The sequence below is a fragment of the Schistocerca serialis genome, chromosome 4 (genome assembly GCF_023864345.2).
Source record: "Schistocerca serialis cubense isolate TAMUIC-IGC-003099 chromosome 4, iqSchSeri2.2, whole genome shotgun sequence".
NCBI classification, from domain to species: domain Eukaryota; kingdom Metazoa; phylum Arthropoda; class Insecta; order Orthoptera; family Acrididae; genus Schistocerca; species Schistocerca serialis.
Genome location: NC_064641.1, coordinates 304665119 through 304680142, shown reverse-complemented (window position 1 = coordinate 304680142; position 15024 = coordinate 304665119). Strand labels below are relative to the sequence as shown.

Genomic DNA, 15024 nt, shown 5'->3' with positions numbered 1-15024 from the left:
CCACCAACTAGAACAGTCGCCTGCTGACATGCAGGGACCATGGATTCACAAGGTTGTCTTCATACCTGTACAAATCCATCCGCTTGATTCAATTTGAAACGAGACTCATTTGACCAGGCAACACGTTTAAAGTCATCAACAGTCCAGTGTTGGTGTTGATGGGCCCAGGCGAGGTGTAAAGCTCTGTGTTGTGCAGTCGTGAAGCGTACACGAGTGGGCCTTCGGCTCCGAAAGCCCATATTGATGATGATGCATGGAATGGTTCACACACTGACACTTGTTGATGGCCCAGCATTGAAATCTGCAGCAATTTGCAGAAGGGTTGCACTTCAGATATTGAATGATTCTCTTCAGCCATCGTTGGTGCCGTTCTTGCAGGATCTTTTTCCGGCTGCAGCAATGTCGGAGATTTGATGTTTTATCAGATTCCTGATATTCACAGTACACTTGTGAGATGGTGGTACAGGAAAATCACCACTTCATTGGAGATGATGTGTCCCATCGCTCATGCATCGACTATAACTCCACGTTCAAACTCACTTAAATCTTGATAACCTGCCGTTGTAGCAGCAGTAACCAATCTAACAAACTGTGCCAGACACCTGTTGTCTTCTGTAGGTGTTGCCAACTGCAGCACCGTATTCTGTCTTTTTACATATATCTGTATTTGAATACCCATACCTATACCACTTTTTTTTTTTTGGTGCTTCAGTGTAATAGCTTACTATCTTGAATTGTGATTCTCAAGTTTATGGCTGTATGCTGACAGGTTTCACTTCCTTTATCATGTTAACATTAATGAGAAAGTCTTTCAAATGATTAGTAGTGCACTTAAAATTATATACTGTTCATTTACTTTAACATCATAAATTGTTTCTAATCATTATCACACCTGTTAGTTTTACTGTATTGTACTTCCATCCTGTGAAAGCCACTTTGTTTCCTTTAACTCTTTTTCCTAGTTTAAGTTTTGCTATTCACTTGCCATACTAATTTTAATTAGTAATTCTTACATTATTGCTTCCTGTTTGAACAGTCCTTCACACACTTCTGTCTGTCTGTCTTTATAGTGAACATTTGAGACTTAGAACAAAGCTGGGATCTTCAGTTAATCATGCCAATCCACATTACGAGAACACATACTAAATTGCTGTTTTCAAAACTTTTTTTTTCCTTTCAGATCTGCCATATAACAGGAAGTTCCTCTATGAAATTCCAAAAGAGGAAGAAAATACGTGACAGTACTATCTACAAAAACATGCACAGCAAAACAAACAAACTGTCATATATTGCAATATTTAAGCCAATTTAGTTTTAAGCTGTCTCCTGTTTTAGGAGGAACTTGATAAATCTGATCTCCTCAGTGTTACAATATTTGTTTATGTTCAATATTTCAGGTTTTTGGCATCAGTTTCTAAGGCACTTGGGTCAGTTGCCGCAATGACAATCCGCAGCATAGATGTGGACACACTTCCTGTTTTGATAATTATAATGCGTATGAGATCTACAACAGACATATATACAGTAGTGCATGGTATGTTGAAGGTTTTATAATTTTATGTATTATAATTTCATTATACTTAGTTTTTTGGAATTCATTTTGGAAGTTAGTTTAAAGTTTAGAATTGGTCAAATTTAATAAGCAAGTAAAAGAAAATAAATTAATGACTCTAAAGCATAGAAAAAAGTGAAATTTGTTTTAATGTTGCATAGATCTTAACACACCTCACAAATACCTTGTTAAGATTCCATCTGCCATTTATAACATAGTTAATTTTCTTGTAGCAAATGGTAATTCAATTGATGTATCTTACAAGAAATCTTCCTTAATTAGAAACCATTCCACCAGTGCTGATTTTGGCATTCAGATAGATGGTCAGGAATATACATCATATGTAAAATGTAAAACCGTTAAGTTCTAGTGAATTCATCGTTTCGATTGTTCTAAAACCACATTAAAGTTGTATTTTTCTTTTAAAATAATAAAAAAACCTATGCTGTAATTTTGAGGGTTTTTTGGTCATTATTGATGCAGGTGTATTTTGGGTGCCTTGGCAGTTGCTTTTTTTTAATTACAACAGGGTCCATAGCAGAGTTAAATTTTCTGAATGACAATAATCTGTCATCCTGATTGACCTAAATTACATTAGAATATCCTTTTGTGTTGTGTTTTTCACTGCTGCACAGTTTTGGCTATCTAAGCATTTTCAAGTGTCTGAAATACATGCCAGATTTAACATTGTTAAAATATAAATATAAGACAACCATTAATTGTTTGGTTGGTGGAATAAAAACTACAATAAGATAAAAGAAAACAGAACTTACACTGTACGCATATACACTATGTGATCAAAAGTATCCAGAGGCCCCCAAAAACATACGTTTTCAATATTAGGTGCATTGTGCTGCCAGGTACTCCATATCAGCGACAACAGTGGTCATTAGACATTGTGAGAGAGCAGAATGGGGCACTCCGTGAAACTCACGGATTTCGAACGTGGTCAGGTGATTCGGTGCCACTTTTGTCGTATGTCTATACATGAGATTTCCACACTCCTAAACATCCCTAGGTCCACTGTTTCCGAAGTGATACTGAAGTGGAACACAAAAGCGTACAGGCCAACCTCATGTGTTGACTGACAGAGACCACCAACACTTGAAGAAGGACGTAATGTGTAGCAGGCAGATGTCCGTCCAGACCATCGCACAGGAATTCCAAATTGCATCAGGATCCACTGCAAGAACTATGACAGTTAGGCAGGATGTGAGAAAACTTAGATTTCATGGTCAAGCAGCTGCTCATAAGCCACACATCACGCAGGTAAATGCCAAATGACGCCTCACTTGATATAAGAATTGTGAACATCGGATGACTGAACAGTGGAAAAAGGTTGTGTGGAGTGACGAATCACGGTACACAATGTGGCGATCCAATGGCAGGGTGGTGGGTAAGGCGAATGCTCGGTGAACGTCATCTGTCACCGTGTACAGTGCCAACAGTAAAATTCGGAGGCGGTGGCGTTGTGGTGTGGTCGTGTTTTTCATGGAGGGGTCTTGCACCCTTTGTTGTTTTGCATGGCACTATCACAGCACATACCTACATTGATGTTTTAAGCATCTTCTTGCTTCCCACTGTTGAAGAACAATTTGGGGATGGTGATTGCACCTTTCAACTTGATCAAGCACCTGTTCATAATGCATGGCCTATGGCGGAGTGGTTACTCGACAATAACATCCCTGTAATGGACTGGCCTGCACAGAGTCCTGACCTGAATCCCATAGAACACCTTTGGGATGTTTTGGAATGCTGACTTCATGCCAGGCCTCACCGACTGACATCGATACTTCTCCTCAGTGCAGCAGTCCATGAAGAATGGGCTGCCATTCCCCTAGAAACCTTCCAGTACCTGATTGAACGTATACCTGCGAGAATGGAAGCTTTCATCAAGACTAAGGATTGGCCAACACCATACTGAATTCCAGCATTACTGATGAAGGGCTCCATGAACTTGTAAGTCATTTTCAGCCAAATGTCTGGATACTTTTGATCACATAGTGTAGCTTATCAAAAGGACGTATTTGCATTTCATTCGAAAACTAGATTGGCCATGCATTGTTAAAATGCAGTTAAGTGGCATGGTATGTGATAAAATGAAAGTAGAAAGAGTGATGATATAATAATGGATAACATTATATACTAATGTATTTTAGTATTTTGCCAGACTTTAAAATAACTGTGTGTCACCAAATATGCCTTGAATATAACATTTGATTAGATTTTAATTAATGAAGGAGGTGAGACAACAGTGGACTTCAACCACGATTGCCTCAACAAAACTCAGTTTATTGTGTGGTATCCCTCCCTTCCATTGTAGTAAAGGCAGTCATTACCGTTGAAAAGTAGTAGGGAGAGAAGAACCCTTTACAATTTTGTATCTTTTGGCCTCCAACTCTTCACATTGGAAGGTTAAATGAAGTCTACACTTAGGGGTTTCTTTCTTTATTCCCATCGTGTACAGATGTTTCTTGAAGTTCCTACAGTCAGTCATTGAACTTACCATGTGTTTAATCTGACTCCTGTTCAAGCTGAGGATTGCAGAATTCTGCTTTCAACATGGTTTTGGCATCATTAACTTGCCATCTTTCTATTTTGGGTATTAATCCAAAGTCCTGATCCAGACACGTAGTTTAGATTTTATCATCACAGAAGTGATAGGACAAGTTGTGGTCCGACAAATGGGGTAATAGCCCTTGTCCTGGGTAGCCTATCAGCTCCTTTGTTCCTTTACTACCTGAGTTATCAGGGATCCACAGTAGGCTTATCCTATTGCTGTCCCATAGCATCACAAGGAATTCATGGCATTCTTTGATGATCTTTGATCTCCTTTGCAGGAGCTGACAGATTTCAAAGCTGGTTGACTGTGTGAATGAATGTAGATTCTATGATCCTTATAGCATCTACATAGCTTCTACTCCACACATGCCCTGATCTTTGGCTGAAATACCATAGCCCAATTTCTAGTCTAAGCTGTACCCTGTATACCATGGCCCCAGCACCTTTGTCTGATTTCAGCCTCTCAAGAAACCTGTCACCTGAACAGTACCATGGTTCATTCTTGCACTGCTACCTTCTTTCAGCTGTTACATTGAAAGGTCTATTGAAGCAATTGGAAGCAACTGCATAGTCAACCTGCAATTCCAGGACCATTCCTATGTTAACTCAACATTAACTAACTTTCTGTAATTAACACATTCATTATATTTATGTAGGATTCTAGGATTCTGATTGTTCTAAGGATTCCAGTTCTCCTCCTCCTCCTCCTCCTCTCTCTCTCTCTCTCTCTCTCTCTCTCTCCCCCCCCCCCCCCCCCCCCTCTTATGACCCTGCCACTGCCTCTATTGTAACTGAAACATGTAATGAGGGCATACCCAGCAGTGTGTTTGTGCTGCAAATTCTTGGCTAAGCGGGTCCTCCTGGAGTTCCTTAGCAGCCACCGTCCATTCTACTTCATTCCACCATACTGTAGCCACACGAGTTCAAGTTAACATAGATCTAATTACAGAGGTGTATATGAAGTACATGCGCAGACTTCAATCCCAGTTTTTTGCACAAACCCTTCTAGAACACATGAAAACATCTTTTACCCTGCAACTTATATTTTTTATATGATGGATCTGTGTTAGTTTTACATCCAGGGTTATCCATAGACACTTCAATATTCCCTCTATTGGCAGAATTTGATTAAAAATTTTATGCTTCCTGTCTATGTCCTGGATATGCTTCCTCATGAGTAGTACAACAACAGCTTTTTTTGCACTGACGGTTCTTACTGTTCCTTAACCAGTTTTGCACATTGTTAAGAATGTATTGTGCTATTGTTCAAATAGTATTTGCTAATTTTCCAGATATTACTATGACTAAATCATCTGTTTATTCTTGGCAAAAGTAACCTCTAGCATTTAACTTTTTAATGTGTTCATTCACCACTAGTTTCCACAATAGTGGGCACAAAACCCCAACTTGGGAACTCTCTCTCTCTTGTGATATTGATTACTGTTTTTACATCCATTATGATGCTTCTACCGTTTGCGTACTCGGCATAATCTTAATGCACCTATGTATAGTGATCTTATTGCCATGCTCTAATCATGGTTTTGAAGGTCTTATTGCTGAAGGCCCCTTTCCTGGAAGTATACAACTTTTTCTACCTTCCCAACAAGTTGGTAAAGTGCTGTTTTCCATGATGCATCTGGTTGATATTCTTGTTGGTTTTCATGTAGAGGTACCTCAGCTAATATTTTCTCCATAACATACACATTAACCAGTTTTTGTACGGTCTTTAAAAGAAAGGACAGAAGCATATGTCTAATGTCCTTCACCTTGGTGTGATCAGTTCTATCTTGCTTCAGAATGAAAACAACCCTCACTGTCTGTCAAGCACCAGGAATAATCCTGCTGCTAGACTAACTCCAAACAGTCTGCATAGGAATCTTGTTAATCTCTCTCTTGTTGTTTTGCAGTAGCCAGAAAAAATTCCATTTGGGCCCAGTGACTTGAAAGGTTGAAATGTTCCTGCTGCCTAATGGATTTTCTTGAAGTCGGCACATTCTTTTCCAGATTCCCAGTTCTTCCATTGGTTATCTGTAAACCATTATCTCACTGGGATTGGGTCATTGACTGTCTTATCTGCCAGGAAGCGAGTCTAGAGGCATCTCTAGTGTCTTATATGCTGTTCTCGTATACCCGCCATCTTTTCCCTCCTTAGTGTCACTCCTGGATCTTGTCATTCTATGAGGATTTTGTGAAGTATCGCACTGACAGCTTTACCTTCCACCTCCTTGCAGAATACCTCTCAGAATGATTTGTTTTTCTTGTTTAATAGCAAGATTGTATTTGGTAAGGGCCTTTGTATATTTTACCCGTTGCCCTCACCTTCATGCAAAATTAAACATTATTTTTACGTTTATTGCTATGAAGTTTTTCGTGACAGAGTCTTCACGTAAAAAGTTCTCAGTTTAGTGGCCAAGTCAAATTTTGATAACTTCCTCCTCCTCCATCATCATCATCATCATCATCATCATCATTATCACCATCATCATTGGCTAAAGGCTGATTGTAGTGAACTGGCAAGGCTCCCATTTTTATACCCACAGGACGGTATCTGGTTGACTATATAATGTCGTGATGACAACATGGAAATGGCATGTATCGAGGTGGTGCCCTCTATGTCCATAGATATTGTTTCGCGTTCGCTATCCTCCACTGCTTGCAGCGCCTTCTCTCACAAGCAGTAAACTGCGAGAAGTCTTCCTCCACACCGTTTCTTTATCAAGTGCACGCTTGCATGCAGTGCTAAGTGCATAGCCTGTGTGTCTGTTAAAATTGTTTCCGGGTTATTGTACCACCAAGGTACATTCATGTTTGTGAATTTCATGGTGAGTGCACAGCTTTCTAAGTCCAAGGTAATGATGACAGGCATTACTTCATCTGCCATTTCCTCCAAATCTACTAGGTTACTTAACAAAGTTTTAACTTCAGATGAGTATGAGTTTAGGTATTTCCTATATGTGTCACATCGGTTTTACTAGGGTCCCTGTAGGCCACAGTCTAACACCCATTTCAACACCAAGCTTTACATACACGTGGTCAGATAAGGCTGGCTCCATCAGCACATACTAACAATATGTGTGTTAGTCACACAGACTAACTGTCCGTTGAGATGGACCAGATGTTAATTCAGTTACTTCTTCCCTTCTTGTATTCCTGAAGTTTTCCCACTTACCCTTACTCAAGATCTCTAGACTGCTCTTGAAATATGCTCACTATTTTTATATACTGTATTTAGCATATTTCATGACAGTACCTTTTCCGTAAAATGTTTACAAGACAAATATCGTCTTGGCTTCAGTCGTCTAGTGGAAGTATGATTCCACAATGTAGTTTCGTCGGCTGCAGAAATGACCTGGTTCAATGCGTTTGCCTCATTTTTGGTGCTTCAAATCCCATTGCTTCGAATGTGGTTTCTTCTTAAAGTTTATATAAAAAAAGTAGTAACATAATTCATTTTTCCTGTTCACTAGCAAATTATTATGATGGCGGCCTGCACATTGTTCCACTGTCAACACACACCAAGAGTTCACTACCGACTGACTACGGTCAAAGACAACTCCAGTGTCAAAGACATTTTACACAACACACAACCTTCCACTTGTAACCAGTCTCTTTGATATTCTTCGTCACATCTACTAATAGTAATCAATATGCTGTCACTCTCAAAAATATAAGTAAATTAGCATAAAATAAGGCAAATTACAATTCACAAAAAACATATTCGGACAAAAATATAAGAAAACATTTACAACTTCCCTCATTAGATTTGGTATCGACAAATCCAGTAGAAAATAGCACATCTCCCAGATCCATTACACTCTCCAATAGGCATTCGAGTAGGTACTCACCTCTGTGTGGGTGCTGCTGCTTGCTCACACCAGGGTGTGTGCATTGGCAACAGTTGTTCGTTCAGCTGCAAGCAGCTGTCTATCAGTCTTCTTACTTCCTGTGAAAGAAGAGCACTGTCTTCATAAAACCGAGGGCATTAAAAATTCCCTCATGCTCCCTTCCTCACACTGTTTCATCCTGATGATCATGAAGTCATTGGAACAGAAGTCTGGCATCAGCATGAGTGAAATTCTATTTTTAACATTAATACATATTCTGGTGGTTTTTAGATTTCTAGGTAAATCAGGGCTATGTTCACCTGCTGTCTTCCCAGAAAGTGACTCAGGTTTCAGTTTCCTCGTACTGTGTTGCAGATTTATCTGGAACAATTCCAGCCACTAGCTTGCCATCACTGTCACTTCTGATATCCTTATTCTCCCTGACAATAATCCGTAAGAGCCCTAAATACAGGCATTGCCCTCAGGGATTTGTCACAGACTTCCACTACAAGGGTTTGGCCATCAGATGCAACCTCCTAGTTGATTATCTTTATGTCATCTTCAAGAATTTCTGAATCTGCACCCATACTTTCTTGAACAGGGTCTTTGCAGTAACATCCTTAAGTAGTGTAGGTTCTCAGATTTATATCTTCATGACCTTGTAGAGTCTCTCTTATATTGTGACCAGAAACTTCACATTCCCAAATGGAGATGTCATGAGCACCATCTCCCTCAGCCAATCTATTGTTCCCATCCCCTCACAGGCAAAGATTAGAGCACTTTGTCCAGACAGACCTCTTAAATTTATAGCCTTGACTTACATCTCCCCCAATCTTTTCAAAGAGAGCCAGCTGAACTAACTCTTCCTGTTGCTAGATGATGATAACAATTGGATAATCTTGTTGGATTACTGCCATTGTAAAAACAAAGACTGAAGTATTATAAATCTCTTGCCCTGTTGTCCAGCTATCACAGGAAGAAGTATTAACCCTTTGACTGCTGTTGGTGCTCCCCAGGTGCTGTGGACACATTCAAACATCGCCTCTGCTTTTTCCTTAAGCGCTGTTGATGAGTTTATTCGCCCCATTCGGCCCTCTCACTGCTGTGGACAAATTTAAGCACACTGATCGTCAGATGCCTGTGTGTTCCAGACATGTCAACCTGCAGAGTTGAATTTCAGCACTGTTCTTCCAGAGATTTTCAGAGGTCCAGCTGCATAGTTTGAGTGTGCATCTATGTTTGCTGCTTTGATCCTTCACTACAGAGTTTGACTTCGCTTTGCATGTTTTTTTTTTTAAAGTAGTAACATCATGTTGTTATGTTCTACAAGAGAAATGTAATGTCTCCATGGTTGCACAGATAGAGCAATCCTGGAGGAGTGACAGTGAGTGAATTCTTTAATGCCAGTACTAGTGAGGAGTCCTCACCGGAATCCCGAAGTAGTAGTCCTTGTCCTTGTACTTCAGCTGGTACAGTAGTTTGATGTTTTTACAAGACATACAGTTGGCAGATATTCAGAATCCAAATAATCAGAAAATTGTAGTGAAATATATCAGAAACGTGCATGCCTTAGTGACACTTTTAATTTGGGGGGGGGGGGGGGGGGGGGATTTCCAGCCATTAAAGCATACCACTTCAGGGCACAAATGTTAGTTGGTTTCATGACATTCCTGTCAGAAGACCTGTTGCATTTTATAACAGAGGAAGCTAATTGATTTTATGAGGAGATGCTGAAGAATAATGCCTCCAAATTTTATGCGTGAAAACTCTTAAAGATTTTTAAATAACAACAAATGTTACTAACATTCTACATCTTCATTTTTCTTGTGTATATACTATTTCTCAACAATGTAGGAAAAGACAGATTGCAAATAGCTGCTTACCGTAAAGAAGACACGTTGAGTTGCAGACAGGCACAATTAAAATACACTTACATAAAGATTTCGGCCAAAGCCTTCATCAGTAAAAGAGAAACTTGCACACCATTCATACAGGCAAGCAAGTACACCTCACTCACACATGACTGCCACCTCTAGCATCTAGGGCTGTACTGCAACTATCACGTGGTATGCAAGCAGCAGTCTGGAGGGGGCGGGGAAGTGTACAGGTGGGGAGAGAGATGAACACTGTATGGTGGAGTGTGGAGGGACTAGAATGCCAATAAGCGCAACATCAAGAGGTTTTGGGGCAGGAAAGGGGGGGGGGGGGGGGGAGGAGCAAAACAAGAGAGGAGCAAGGAAAGGTGGGCACATGCATTAGCAGAGGGCAGCAAATAAACAGGGTGAGAGATGAGAGTGGGGAGGAGATGAGGAGATGGTAGGACTGTGTGGGGGGGGGGGGGGTGGAAACTATTGGGTGGAGGGTGTGGGTACAGTAACTTACTTTAGGTTGAGACGGCCAGGATAATTACAGGAGCAGAGAATGTGTTGTGTTGTAAGGATAACTCCCATCTACGCAGTTCAGAAAAGGTGGTGGTGGTGGAGCTGGAGGGAAAGCTCCCAATGGCTCGGGTAATGAAGTAACCATTTAAATAAAGTGAGTTTTGTCCGGCTGCATTTTGTGCCACGGGGTGCTCTACTTTGCTCTTGGTCACAGTCTGGCAATGGCCATTCATCCTGGTGGGCAGCTGTTTGGTTGCACCTGGGTCTTCCACAGGGAAATGGTCCTTGTGGCAAGGGGTTGGGTTGGGTGTGACATGGGGATGGATGAGGATGTTGTGAAGGTTGGGCGGGCGCCGGAACACCACTTTAGGTGGTGTGGGAAGTTTCTTGGGTAGGATGACCTTTATTTCAGGGCATGATGACAGGTAATCAAACCCCTGGCAAAGGGTGTGGTTCAGTTGTTCCAGTCTGGGGTGGTACTGGGTTGAAGGGAGCAAGGGAGCACTCCTTATGGCTGGGTCTTGGGATGGAAGGCGGGGGGGGGGGGGGGGGGCGGGGGGGGGGGGGAGGATTAGGGGTTTGAGTGGGAAAAGGCACGGGAGCTCAGTTTGTGTACTATATCTGGGGGTAGTGCCTGTTTATGAAGGCCTCTGTGAGACCCTCAGCTTGCTGAGCATGGGAGTTCTTGTCACTGCAGTACACCACGCCTGGGCAGCCAGGTTGTATGGGAGGGATTTTTTGGTGCGAAAGGGATGACATCTGTCGAATGTTGGTACTGTTGGTGTTTGGTGGGTTTTATGTGGGCAGAGGTGTGGATGGAGTCATTAGGGAGGAGGATGTCAACATGTAGGAAGGTGACATATCGGGTTGAGGTGGACCACCTGAAGCAGGTGGAAGAGGTGGTTTTGAGGGTGTGAAGGAACAAAGATAAGGTATCTTGGCCCTTAGTCCAAATTATGAAGATATCATCAGTGAAACTGAACTAGACTGGGGGGTTTGGCTTGGAAGGTGTCCTCTAGATAGACCATAAAAAGGTTTGTGTAGGAAGGTCCCATGTGGATACCCATGGCTGTGCTGTTTATTTGTTTTTATACCTTCCCTTCAAAGGAGAAGTAGTAGTGGGTTAGTATGAAGTTAGTAATGTGTGTGAGGAATGAGGTAGTGGGTTTGGAGCTGAAGGACAAGGGAAAGGTAGTGTTCAATATAGGTAAGCGGACATGAGGGATGTTGGTGTATTGGGAAGTGGTGTCAACAGTGACATGCGGGAATCCAGGGGACAAAGGGTTGGGGATTGTGGAAGTGGTGGGTGTCTTTGACGTGGGAGACTAGATTACGGGCAGTTGGTTCGAGGTGTTGTTCAATGAGGGACAAAATTCTTTCATTGGGGGCACAATAACCATCCACAATGGGGCGTCCAGGATTGTTGGGTTTGTGAATGTTGGGAAGCATGTAGAAGGTGGGTGTGCCGGGTGTCACAGGAGTAAGGAGGGAAATGGATTCAGGGGAGGGGTTCTGGGAAGGGCCCTATTTCTCAACATAGTCACCCTGGCAGAGAGAGACCAGCTTGTTGAGAAAATTCTTGTTGAATGTTTGACTTTGTTGACGGAGCCACAACCTCACTCTGCTTACACTGCTTCATCATTATCAAAGAGAAGTCCTCGGAGATGTTATTCAAGTTTTGGAAACAGATAAAAATTGACCAAGTTGGGACTGTGTGAGGGGATGAGTGATGGCAGCGAACCCGAGGTGTCTGTTTGGTTTGTTGAAGATATTGCAGCACTCATATGGTCCAGCACTGTCGTGCTGAAGGAGAGGGTGTTCCATGTGTGGATGAACTCTTTTATAATTTGAAATTCAATTACAGCACAGTGTTTCTCACATATTGGCATCACCAGGTTACACCACACAATTTTGAAGCCTCTCGAGGCAGAGGGCTGGAAATATGTAGATGTGAAAAATAAAATATATGACCTCCAAGAGTGTCAGAGTGAAAATGGTAAACAGGCCCCTCCCACTTCCAAAGCAGGGAATAAGGGAACATGGGAGGAGTCCTTTAATCCTTTTGCTGTTACAGATATGCTTGTCACAGGCCGTGCCGAGTGCAGTATCACTTCATTTCCTTTGTGAATTCTCTAAAAATGGTTGACTGTGCTAGCATGCAGCAAGAGCACAAACTGGAGAGAGTGGGTGTGCAGGTTGTACTGTGGTTAGCTCACTTGATATGGCTAAAATATTCAGCACAAGGCCAGGAGACCGGCACAAGCTATTCAGCAGGCAGGGAGCAGTCCCCCACAGAAGGGGGTAATTTGACTTAAGCCAAGAGTGATTCTGCACTCGGCATGGCCTGTGACAAGCATATCTGTAACAGCAAAAGGGTTAAAGGACTTCTCCCATGTTCTCTTACTCCCTGCTCTGGAAGTGGGAGGGGCCTGTTTACCATTTTCACTCTGACACTCTTGGAGGTCATAGGTTCAAGACCTCATAATTCCATCCATTAGTTCCTAAGAAGCCATTCTTTGCCTTACTTTTCTCTTTGTTATCTTAGCAGTTTCCTCCTCATGTACCCCAGCTAAGGCTTTTATCTTGATCTGTTCCAACTTCTCAGTGACATTTTCCACTTTTCGGACTGCTCTGACCCCCAATCCAGTTGCAGAAACAACTTCCTTCAGCCCATCACCAGATTGTGTATTTGTGATATCTTCAAGTACCTCAGTTTTTATATTAGTTTCTGTATTCTCTATTCTGGTTCCATGGAATTGGGGATGTATCAAGTTGACAACAGCATAACCGTACTCTGGTGTAAGGCTAATTACTCGGAGAGGTTGACCAGTGTTCATGAGGATCCATTTGTGACACTTCTTCCCAAGTGCCACACACTTTTTGACACAGATTGCATCACACCTTGGATTTAGCAAATGCTTTGGTTTCATCCTGCTTGTTCCATCCGACACACATTTTCATGTGAATCGGTTGGCCTAAGAATGGATATGATGTTTATCCCCTCTTCTAAAAGAATCAACTTTAACATGGTGTCAGACTCCTCAGAAATACACACATGAATATAACATACTAGTTGCAAGTATAGTAGCATACTGTGCCAAGCAACACCCCATGACCAGCGAATCGGAGACAAAATTGAGTGACAAGATTTACTCTGTGTTGTACAAATTTACATAATCTTTATTCATCTAAAAAACTGTTAAAGTACATGAATGAACAACAAGAGGGGAAAGAAGGATTAATATTTCTTTATTCTGTGTACAGGGTTAATAGGGAAATCATAATTACATTTATATTACTGGCATAGTAATGTCTGTCTTGTATTTACAATTTGATATAATAGCAATGAAATGTGACAATTTTGTTTTACCAAATAAGCTACGAGACAAGCCCCTGCACATTTTTCTATCTTCCATATTAAGATTGACTACAGTGAATATGTATATTAAATGGTGTATGATAATATATCTAAAAACAAAGATGATGTGACTTACCAGACGAAAGTGCTGGCAGGTCGATAGACACACAAACAAACACAAACATACACACAAAATTCAAGCTTTCGCAAAAAACTATTGCCTCATCAGGAGAGAGGGAAGGAGAGGGAAAGACGTAAGGATGTGGGTTTTAAGGGAGAGGGTAAGGAGTCATTCCAATCCCGGGAGCGGAAAGACTTACCTTAGGGGCAAAAAGGATGGGTATACAATCGCGCGCACACACACACACATATCCATGCACACATATACAGACACAAGCAAACATATGATAATAATTAGATGAAACATTTTTCATAACACATTACTGTTTTGTGTGTTATACTGTGATAGATGCAAGGCAAGTTGACATGCAGGGTTCTGTATGAAGCCAAATTGAAGCTCTCTCATTACTGGTTTCGAATCTGAAGTTCTCCTGCATATAAAGCGTATTTCTGTTCATAATGAGATGTTACAAATTACATAGAGTTGTGTGCCAGTGGAAGGTTTTGTTAGTATGAAGTAGGTTACATTGAGGGATGGTGTGTAGGTAGTTGTCATTTGCACACATTACATTTTGCTAGGCCAGAAGTGTCTACCAAACACTTTGGAGTCTGATAATGCTTTCTTCTTTGTAATTTGGGTACATGCTTTATGCATTGCTAATAGATCTGACAAGCAAGCTGTTAGACTTCATTTTTCTTTAAATATGTCTGTCAGTATAGATGATGATATTTCAGTGTTCAATAAATTGAACATTACAGCTCAGTTCCTTTTCGGAGCACATAAGTGTAATGTAACCAACATCACATCCTCCCCCTTGGGCACATGCACGCGTGCACGCACACGCACACACACACACACACACACACACACACACACACACACACACACACACACACACACACAGATAGAGAGAGAGACAGAGAGAGAGAGAGAGAGTTGACTCTCCAATACTGATTTCTACTGCAAGTGTGTGTTTTATTTGTAACATTGTGTGACTTTTTTTTATGAATATTGAACATATGAGTTTCATGTAGTAATATCTGCAATATGTGAACTAAGCTTTTGTTGTTCATTTCCCCACACTCATCATATCTGCAGCTAGTAGCATGGGTATAATTGCTATGACATGCTTGCCGTCTCTCACAGAATGCTAATAGCACAGTGTCCCCTATACCATGACAGCCAGAGATCGGTGGCCCTTGAATTTTTTCTCAGTCACTATATGT

At 41.4% G+C, this 15024-nt stretch overlaps 1 protein-coding gene across 1 annotated transcript in view; it reads left to right on the top strand.

Moving 5' to 3' along the window:
- The window catches only part of LOC126473976 (FAS-associated factor 1), a 141961-nt gene that overhangs the window by 80078 nt on the left and 46859 nt on the right, over positions 1–15024 (top strand). The window contains exon 9 of the mRNA XM_050101362.1: positions 1398–1534. Within this exon, the coding sequence (XP_049957319.1) occupies positions 1398–1534 (137 nt within the window). The remainder of the gene's footprint in view (positions 1–1397; positions 1535–15024) is intronic.